Source organism: Nannospalax galili, unplaced genomic scaffold, assembly GCF_000622305.1.
Source record: "Nannospalax galili isolate Female #2095 unplaced genomic scaffold, S.galili_v1.0 scaffold582, whole genome shotgun sequence".
NCBI classification, from domain to species: domain Eukaryota; kingdom Metazoa; phylum Chordata; class Mammalia; order Rodentia; family Spalacidae; genus Nannospalax; species Nannospalax galili.
The window spans coordinates 2,280,165-2,291,234 of NW_008349130.1; the positions used below are offsets into that span (position 1 = coordinate 2,280,165).

The following is an 11,070-nucleotide window of genomic DNA, read 5'->3' on the forward strand; positions in this document are numbered from 1 at the left end:
GAACTCTTAAAAACTACAAATGAACCTACCATTTGACCCAGTTATACCACTCTTTGGCATATACCCAAAGGACTCATTCTATTGCAGAGACACTTGTACATCCATGTTTGTTGCTGCTCTTTTCACAATAGCTAAGAGATGGAAGCAACATAAATGTCCCTCAATTGATGAGTGGATAATGAAAATGTGGTTCATTTATACTATGGTCTTTTATTCAGCAGTCAAAAAAGATGAAATCATGAAATTTGCAGGTAAATGGATGGAACTAGAAACTGTTACACTAAGTGAAGTAACACAGTCTCGGAAAAAAAATTGACATATGTTCTTCTCATATGTGAATCCTAGAACCAGACTCTGATAAATAAGTATGAAATAGACGTAACTCCAGGAACCAGGATAATGGAAAGGAAACAGGGAGGTAAAGGAAAATAAATAACCTGAAAGAGAAGAACAGTAGGAAACAGGCCTTAATAAAGAAGATATGGATAAAAATTGGTTAGTTTAAGGGAGGGGGGAAGGGAAGGGTATACAAGGAACCTAGGGGATAAAGGGAAAGAAGGAGGTCAAGAGAGGTAGGACCATAGGAGAAGAGTATTAGTAAGGGAGAAATGGGGGTACCTTAAGTGGGAAAACCATGATGGAGGGAATGAGACAATGCGAGAGATAAATAATGCCTAGCTAATTTTGATAACCAGAGAGAACCATATTACTCCTACAACCTACTGACAAATTATACATAGCAGATCAAGAAATATATGTCTAGGTAAGGTTTATCTGAGAACAACTGGTCTTTGCCCAAGATTTATCTACATGACACACAGCAATCAAAAATACCAGACTGGTAGAACTAACCTTCTTGTGTGTTTAACAGACATACTTTGAGGTCTATAACAATTTGGTCAGAGGGACATAAAGGACACTTTTTGCTCCTTGCCCTCCTAGGTCGACTAGTTCCAGGGGACTATGAGCATCTTTCAAAAGGTCCTATAATGGTGGTGGGTCACCTGTCCTCTTGATCAAGGAGGCCGAGGTGACCCCACCAGATGGACTTGAACCAGTGTCCAGTCTATGAAAAGGAAAGTCAACCCAGAGGAATCATTTCTTCCATGCTTCCACGCAAACCCAGCCATGGTCAAGCAGGACCTTTGACTTATCTTCACATAGATGGAACTGGTAAAAGAAAGGAGCCAGGGGCTTCTCCTAAGCCCATGTGACCCCGAGGAACAGGTCCTCAAATGACCTTAAAAGTAAAAATAAATCGGTTTTATCTGGACCAACTGTATGGCCTTAAACACCGAAAAGGAAAGTGTAACCAAAGATTAAATGGGCCAACATAATTTCATAAGGGTCCATATGTATAGCTAAAGGCTATATAACAAGCAACAATGCCAGAGAAGTGATACCTTCTTTTGAGTTGATGGCCAGTGTGGCCAAAGGGATTCCCAGATAGTAACCCAGCATAGAACTGGGAAAATGAACAAGAATATCATTTTTAAATGTTGGAGAAATGAGCTTTTGAGGTGCTTTCAATTTATGTATGTCAATTTGTGTTCCACTTATATATGTCAAATAAGTTCTATGCTTTAAATGTAGATGTCAAAGCATCTAGAATATCAAAAAGGAGCTTGGAGAAAATGCACAGTGCCATTAATATGTCAAAATAACAATATCATGAACACCCTGAGCAGCCAGTGCTGAGGTACAAACACAGTTGGTATGTGTGTGTAACAGCCCAGATCCTTCCCCATGCAATTACATGCTAGCTGTGAGGGGCCATCACCACCTCCACTCGGTAAAACAGTGTGAAGTGGTAATCTAATGATATTAAATATATGTGATGTTATGAGGCCTCCCTCCAGCAGTCACTTTAATTGTTAATGTCACTTAAAAATGGCAAGAATGGGGCCAGGCGTGGTGGTGCATGCCTTTAATCCCAGCACTCAGGAGGCAGAGGCCAGCCGATCTCTGTGAGTTCAAGGCCAGCCTGGTCTACACAGTGAGTTCCAGGACAGCTGGGGCTACAGGGAGACCATGTCTCAAAAAGACCAAAAAAAAAAAGGCAAGAATATGGCTGAGAGAGGGATAAAGGATCAGAAGGTCTGGAGTCCTTGGTTTTTATGGACTTATGAACCTAATTGTTCTCCTTGATCTATACAAGATGTATTCTGAGACTAATTTCCATGTGTGGGGGTGTGCATGTTAGGGATGAGCTTTAACCTAGGGTGTATTACATCATTGTTTAGGAGATGTGATGGGCTTACTAATCTTGTTTACTGTTTTAATATATTGGCATTGAAGACCATCTGTAACTGAAGTATTTATTCAGAAGAAAATTTACAAAAATAGTTTATTTAAGGCACAATTAAAGTTGCATGGAGTTTTATCTAAATCATTCAGCAAGTGAGAGACTTCAAAGTGGTGTAGAACTGAATTTAATTTCAGTGTGAAGGTTTATTTGTAGAAGAAATTTTAATGGGTCCTCGTGGAATATAAAATGGTTCATAAATTTCTCTACCCAGAGGTGCTTTGAATAAGTGTTTTTAGAAGAACACCAAGTGTTAAGAAATAACTGGTTGTTGAGCTAAAATTCTCAAAAATGAAAATGATTTTCCTCTTTGAACTTGCAAAACAAATTTATTATTGTACATATAAAGGGAAAGACAAAGACTTTATAACCATGTCTTCAAACTGTTCATAGTTTTCAGAACATTTGTAGCCCTCTAGAATGGCATTTCTTCTCCTAATCCACATCCCCTGTTTTTTGGGATGATCTATCCAAGAATGAAAAACTACCTCCAAAGGCTACTTTATCAAATATGAAATACCTTAAAGTCATACCAAGTTTTTCTAGCATTGTAACTTGAAAAAGTATTTTGTCACCTATGAGGCAAAGCATCTCTCTCTTTTTTTTTCCTTACTGTGTAGCCCAGGCTAACCTCAAAGTTGTGAGCCTCCTATCTCAACCTCCAAAGTACTGGAATTACAGGTGTATGCCACCACATCTAGCCAAAGGCCATTTGTTCATGCATGCACATGTCCAAGTAGGCAACTGGCAAGTGTTTTCTGGCCTGTCCTGGAATGCTCTACAAAAGGCTCCTCACACTGCTCCTAGGCTAAGTCACCTCATAGAGATGCTGCACAGATAAGATCCCCAGGCAGCTTAAGAAACCTCAGCAGAAGTCTCACATTTCACTTGAGAGTCTTTTGATTACTGGGTGTAAAGTTTTTCAAGCATGCCTTGTGGAACACAGAAACTGTTACATCCTAGTTCTCCTTTTCCATGTGATACTAGCTGACAGGGCCATCACCACCTCCATTCTGTAAAACAGCATGAAGAGATGATGTAACTATGGGGAATGAAAACAAGGTCTGGCTTGGAACACCCATGAAGTAAATTGCCAGCGTGGCCTTCCTGGGATCTTCCATGCAACCTGCTAGATGAGGCATCTCTCTGCACTTTTTAAATTGAATTTGTGTTTATTTAGCCTTTTCCAAAACTATTTTGAAGTAGCCTTCAGAAAAACTTAAAAGCAGGAAAAACTGGTAGCTTATTTCCAGACTGTCTTTCCTGAATATAATTCCTCTTAGGAGCTATTACTAGAGGCTGGAGAGCCAGCAGACCCAGGCCTGACAAGATGAGGAGTGCTGATGAGCAGGCCTAGCCTATCATGTGGGGCAAATGGAAGGCCCTCAGTACTGCTTAAAGGCTGGCACAGAGAAGCCATCTGGCAAGCGCTTCCCTGGGAATGGTTTTGGATTGGCCCCATGAAATACTGCTGCTGAGGTCCTGCCTGATTCAGGCTCCCAGTGCGTCCACCCCATTAGAAGTGGTAGCTCCACTTGAATTCCACCTCATCTTTGTAAATACCTTTGTGTCTCTGACTAGATGACAAAATTAAGTAACATTCTTATACGATACATATATTTCTTTAAATTGATTACCCTTGCAATTTTAACACTTTAAAATAATGAGTAGGGGGCTGAAGAAATGATTCAGTGGCAGTGAATACTTGCTGCTCTTGCAGAGGACCCAGTTTTGATTCCCAGCACCCACATAGCTGCTCCCAATCACCTGTAACTCCAGTTCCAGAAAATCTGACACCCTCTTCCAGCCTCTGAATACCAGGCACACATGTAGTACACATATATACATGCAGGCACTCACACATACACGTAAAAATAATCTAAAAATAAATAACTAAAATAACAAATAGAGAGACAATGAGATTGGCTCAGCATGTAAAGGAACTTGGCACCAACCCTGGCAACCAGTATTTGATCCCTGGAACCCACACGGTAGAAGGAAAGAGCCTTGTCCTCTGATAACTACATGCTCATCATGACACATGTGCACCTCCCCACATATACAACACATACATATATACATAAATAATAAATAATAGATGTAATAAATAACAAACAAATAAATCAATAGTGCCCTGTGTGGTGGCACACACCTTTAGTCCCAGGACCTGGGAGGCGGAGGCAGAGGCAGGCAGATCTCTGAGTTCCCGGCCAGTCTGGTCTATTTATCAAGCTCCAGGCCAGGCAGTGCTACAGTGAGACCCTGTCTCAACAACAACAACAAAGAGATAGATCATTGATATGTGTATGTATAGTGTCTACATGCCACCTATATGTATTGAGTCTAATAAGCATATACAATATAAGATGTGTTCCATTTGATATGAATGTGAATGGAGTGCCTATGGGCTTCCATCACCCGATACCCTTTTACCTTGAGATTTTAAATCTTGGTATTGTGTCTTCCTCTCTACTGAGATTCTTTCTGTATTTTATTTCCCTTTGTTGCCAGCATGTGTTAATTCCTGCAATGGGGAGGACATGTGTTTGGGGTTTCTTGCTAGTTGGATGCACTGGATATACATTCAGCTATAATATGGAGGTGTCACTCTGGGATACTGAGAAGGTGTTTGGTCTGTTACAGCAACTGCGAGAATTGATAGCAGAACACAAGCCTCACATAGATAAGATGAACAAGACCGGGCCACAATTACTGGGACTGAGCCCAAGAGAAGGCTTTTCTATCCAAGAGAAGTATGTGGCAGCTGACACCCTTTATAGTCAGATCAAAGAAGACGTCAAAAAGCGAGCTGTACTACTGGATGAAGCCATTTCTCAGTCAACTCAGGTAATCCTTTACACTAGAAAAAAGGGAAGTTCTTCCAAACAGCCACGTTTAACGAATATTTTCCTGGATCTCTTAATTCAGTTTCATCTCAGCTGATTTTCACTGTTAACTGAATATGGGTGCCTTTTCTCTTAGAGGTGACATTCGTTGGCATCCAGCTCTTCTATTTCTCTGCCTCCTTTCAGGTACAATAAAAGATCATTTTCCATGACTAAGAAAATCTACTTGCAGTCATTGGCCAGATGTTTAATTCAGTGTCAACCCTAAGTGGAATATAATATTTGCCACTGGGAGAGATAAAAGAAACTGCTACTATCATTATTAATAAAATAGTCTTAAGAAGGTAGTTAGAAGAAATACTGAGTGGTAGACCAAGGAAAAGGAAAAGAATATGAAGGTGGAAACGGGTTGTTTTTGTAAATACCATTTTTCAAGAAACTGACTTTTGGAATTACCTATAAGTTTTCCAATTCCAAGGTTTGGGTTTTGATATTAGATCCTGGACATTGGAGCAGCATTTCTGTAATCCTGAGTGTTTGTTCTAGTTCCTCTTCTGATGCTATAATAAAATACTCTGACAAAAAGCAACTTAGTGGAGGGAGTGCCTGCCCAGGGAATAGTGCCACCCACAATGGCTGGGCCCTCTGTCCTCAGTTAACAATCCAGACAATCCCCCATAGACATGCCCATAGGCCAATGTGATCTTAGAAATCCCTCAATTGAGATTCCCTTCTCAAATGACCCCAGCTGTGTCAGTTAAAGTTGCCATTTAACAGGAACTAGGAAAGTGTTGGTGCCTTTAATTTGGGGAATAGTGTGAAACTTAAGAATGAACAAGTTTTTGTGACATGGCTTAATTGTATGTTATACCTTTATAAATACAAATTTGAAATTATCCACTGAATCCAGCTACATGTTTGACCAGGAATTAAATGCAAACTTCTGATACAACACTGGGTATATTTTTATTTTAATTAAACACTTTTCCAATTCAGGAAATATATAACTTAAAGAATTCCTTAAATTTAATCAAAACTGCCTGTGAGTTTTGCATGTACTAGTATAACTTTGTAGGATCTTAAAAGTCATTAAAATGAAAAAATAATCAGTTTCAACAAGTCTTACTGAACTTAATTTTAAATTAATTAAATTATAATAACAAGATCAAGCAACAGATTAAGATTCACATTGCTGCAAAGCAGCATACACAGTTTCTTAATGAATGCATTCAGTTATTTATATAGAAACTCAGCGTGCTCTACGGAAACATGTCCCGCAGAGGTGTGTAGAGGTCATGGTTTTAGGCATGGCTTCATACACTAGGAGGGTGTAACTTTTTGGATGGAAATGTTGGCAGAGATTTAGTTGTTAATTGAATTCATTAAATAAAGGTTTTACCCTTGAAATTATACATGTGACATCACAGATCTTCCCAGCATAAATGGTCCCACTGTTTTACTTCTAGTTCCATGACAAAATTGACCAGATCCTTGAGAGCCTGGAGCGTATTGTGGAGCGTATGAGGCAGCCACCATCCATCTCTGCTGAGGTTGAAAAGATCAAGGAGCAGATCAGTGAAAATAAGAACGTGTCAGTAGACATGGAGAAGCTACAGCCACTGTATGAAACACTGAAGCAAAGGGGAGAGGAGATGATTGCCAGGTCTGAGGGCACTGATAAAGATTTGTCCGCCAAAGGTAGTTACCCTGGAATAATGGAATGGATTCAACTTTACTTTTCAAACACCTCTAGATTCATATGCTGTTGACTGACAGCCCAACTGCATAACAAAATGCCATGCCACATCTTTAAAAGGTTTTACAGTGATGTGTTTAGGTTTGAAGGACTATATACATAAATCCTTTGTTAGTGTCTTCTGGGTTTGTGAAATTAATTGATTGAAAACAAGGTGTGCCATTATATAAAGACCCGGTATCTTCCGGGCCTTTTAGACCATTAGGCTAAAATGTAATGTTAATAACGCCAAAGCTAGGGCTATGTTTTTAGAATTTTATCTAGCATGTGTGCTCCATCCCATAACCACCAGAATGGTGACCATAACCACCCATCTTTGAGCTGTGAGCTGTGAGTCAAAAGGAAGAGTGTGTGTGTAGTAGAAATAAGAGTACTATAGAAGCAAGTCAAAAATACACACCCTACGCTGTTATATTTCTGGCACTGAACAAGCATTATTCTTAACTTGGAGGGCATAAGAAAATTTATGTCTCAGATTGGCCACTTCATTTTCTTTGGGATTAGTGCCAACTTTCATGAACTTTAAAACTTGGTAAATTTGCATCTACTCTGAGCTCAGTTAGCTTTAAGCATCTACTTTTATTAGGAAAAACCTGGTTCAGCAGAAGTAGACCCATAGATTTTGCATTGTTTGGGATAGGTTTGGGCCCATTAGACACCCATTAGACTGCAGTTAACCAAAACTGGTCCAGTTCTGTGTACTTAACAGTTGAGTAGCTGCTTGCTGTATGAACTAAAGTTTTCCTTTGTTGCTTAACCATGGGTAACCAGCATTCTGTTTGACACTGTTTTGCTATGTAGCTGTGCAGGATAAGCTGGACCAAATGGTTTTCGTTTGGGAGAACATACACTCACTGGTAGAAGAAAGGGAAGCCAAATTACTGGATGTGATGGAACTAGCAGAAAAATTCTGGTGTGATCACATGTCCTTGGTAGTTACTACTAAAGACACTCAAGATTTCATCCGGGACTTGGAAGATCCTGGAATTGATCCCTCAGTAGTAAAACAACAGCAAGAAGCAGCAGAGGTAAGTAGAAAAAGTCATTTAAAATTTTCAAAGTTCAGCATAATAAAAGCCTGATTCTGTGGGTAACTGAAGAATTGCTGTTGAAATTTGTACTTGGTTCTGAACATGGTGGGTACTGAGAGATGTAATGTACTAACAGATTCACCTGGTTGTATTTAAAATCATTTTCTCTTCACTGCCCCTGCCTTATTTCAGGACCCCTTTATCTCTCTTGTTGACTTCCTAAGTAACCTAAAGCAAAAAATGGGTTTTCCTGCTAGGTCTTTATCCTTGCTTCTTAGTCATCTCTAGATCTGCTGTCATTGTGTTGCTACTTACAAACCCTCAGAGGTACCCACTGCCTACTCAGTAGTGCCCAGACTTTGTAGAACAGGCATGTGGTTCCTCCTGTACCCGCCTAACCCAGACCCATGTGACCCTAGGCACCATTCTCCTGTTCCTTTACCGGCATGCCTCTGTTCTGGTCTGCTCTTTTTAGCATTTGTTGTGCCCTTACAGTCTGTTTCCTCACCTTAGGGTGTCATTTCTGCCACACTCTGATAAGCTTCAGGGTTCAGGTTTATTATTCCCTATGTAAATACTTTCTTGTATACTTAGCTGAATTATCTCCTAGACTCTGACCCCCTAGAGGAGAGTGACTAGGCAGATATTTCTATTTCCATTGTCTGGCTTAGGGCTTAATTCATACTTATTAAGCAGTTATTGGCTAAGGAAGTATGTTTAACCACAACAATGTAAAGGAAGGTAAGATACTTCATTTCTTTTGTGATAAATGTGTAGTTTATAGATCCCACCTTGATTGATAACTTGTAACCCCAAAGCTAAATTATCCTAACTTTCCCAACAAATACATTAGTTCATAGAAAATCTTCAAACTCATATTTTATTGTCATTTTTGAGTACATATTGGCAAACTATTGATGTGGAAAAAAATGTCTTTCAGTGCTCTACAACATTTTTGGTATTTTTAAAAAATTGCTCTGATAGAGTGTAGTGGCCCGTGCCTTGAATTCTAGCTCCCTGGGAGGCAGAGACAGGCAAATCTTTGAGATCAAGAGCAGCCTGCTCTACACGAGTTCCAAGTCAGCTAGGGCTACAGGGAGACCCTGTCTCAAAAAAAAATTGCTCTGGTATTTGTCACACTGTTTCTTTCTGTCTTTAAAATAAAGATTTTGCATTCATTGCTTAAAGGTGACTGTTTTTCTCTAAATTATTACGTTTTCTTGTTGGAAATTTTATTGTGGAAACAAGTAGAAGAAAACAAAATGGTAGTAATCCCACCTCCTAGGATCCCCGTGCTCAACACCTATGCATACATCTTTTCTTAGTTTGGTGTGCCTTGGCTGGCATTCTGAGGCTGTGTTTTGGATTCTAGGCTGTGAAGGAGGAAATTGATGGGCTGCAGGAGGAGCTGGACATGGTGGTTAACCTGGGTTCTGAGCTCATCGCTGCTTGTGGGGAACCTGATAAACCCATTGTCAAGAAGAGCATAGATGAGGTACCAGTGACACATTTTCACTTTCATGTCTTTCTTAAAACTTGGTTAACTAAGATATATTTATTTAAAGTGGTTAAAATGATACATTTGGCACTTAAAGGATTGTAACTTTTGTATTATAGTTAAATTCAGCATGGGATTCTCTAAATAAAGCCTGGAAAGACCGGATTGACAAACTTGAGGAGGCCATGCAAGCTGCCGTTCAGTACCAGGATGGACTGCAGGTGAGCTGGTTGCAGTGTGCCTGCTGGTCTTAGCTGGAAGGAGAAATCTTGTTAATGAATGTCAGTACATTTACACATTGGTACCAGCCCAGCCCTGGGCGTGTGCATGCAGCTGTAGACAAATCTATTCCTGTAACTGCCCCAGCTACTTTGATTGTACCCTTTTAGAAGGTATCTCCTACCTCTCAGACATACAGATTTATATGCACATCTAAACATGTTTGTACACACACCAGTGGAATCTACTTTGAAAAGAAGTATTTTAATGTTCTTTAAAGTGAAAGTAAGTGTTCCCACACAGCATTTTTCATAAACTGTTGAGCACTAGGCAGTGATGTGAAATGGTACAGAGTCTGAGTTCTCTAAAGTTGAGTGAAAGAAGACGAGAGGAGTAAACACCATCTAAAAATATCACGAGTTTAGCTGAAGTCAGAAGAAAGCTGATCTGAAGCCAGTGCTTTCTGTGTACCAAAATAGATTTCTGTTTTGTTGGTTCATAATTGAATGTATAAAGGTGTTTTCTTCTTTTCTGTATATATAATTTGTTAGAAGTGTTGCTTTTCACCTCCCTTAGATTTTCTCATTCAGTTCATAAGCCTTTTATAAGTCACTGGGCTCTAGTAGCAAGCAGCCACTTAGGCAGACTCAGAAGTCTTTCTTCCTTGCCTTTGTTCTGTTTCCTAACAGGCTGGCAGGAGTTTCATCTTTCATCCTCTTGCCACATGGAAAAAAACCTAAGTATTTCCATAACACTTAAGTGAATATTATTTTTGAAGCTCAGATGAGAACATTTTTCCTTTTTCATTATGTGCTACTTCATTCTATGTTTATAAAAATAAATATCACCAGCCAGTCTATATGTCAGCTGAAAAGGGATTTGAACTTTGGAAATACATGAAAAATTCACTACAAATAGCACCTTATTACAACTCCCCTGCTCTCTGTATTTTTTTTTAAGCAAACTGATGATTTATTGGTTAAATAATGATGGCCGGTGGTGACTAAGTTGGGCTCCAGGTCTCTGTGTGAGATTGAATCATGATGGCAAGTTATTGAGTGCCAATTGGCATTGCTGCCACACGAAGCCACTTGGGAGCCATAGGAAAGACACTGTGATTTGCAGGCTCCTTATCAAACTACAAGAAGCATAAGGCCTATCATAGGTCATTTTGCTCATGAACGGCAACTCTGATTACTAAATTGCTGGTGCTAATGTGACTTTAGGTACTGCAGAGTGCCCAAGGCTTGATTGTGAAATGAAGTATATTTTGTTACCAGGTTGCTACTTAAGTAATTAGAGTTGATTAATGGTAATTTAAATATATCACATATTTTACAAGGTTTCCCTCCCTCTGCCAGATTCATTAAGGAATATAGTAATTCTTTTATACAGTTGTTACCTAAATGGGTTGA

At 39.5% G+C, this 11,070-nt stretch overlaps 1 protein-coding gene across 16 annotated transcripts in view; it reads left to right on the forward strand.

Annotated features, from left to right (window-relative positions):
- Dst (dystonin) overlaps window positions 1-11,070 on the forward strand; it is a 489,235-nt gene that overhangs the window by 430,888 nt on the left and 47,277 nt on the right. For all 16 annotated transcript variants that reach the window (XM_029570107.1, XM_029570103.1, XM_029570105.1 and 13 more), the window contains 5 exons: window positions 4,949-5,152; window positions 6,618-6,849; window positions 7,709-7,935; window positions 9,311-9,433; window positions 9,556-9,657. In XM_029570107.1, coding sequence (XP_029425967.1) covers window positions 4,949-5,152; window positions 6,618-6,849; window positions 7,709-7,935; window positions 9,311-9,433; window positions 9,556-9,657 — 888 coding nt within the window. The remainder of the gene's footprint in view (window positions 1-4,948; window positions 5,153-6,617; window positions 6,850-7,708; window positions 7,936-9,310; window positions 9,434-9,555; window positions 9,658-11,070) is intronic.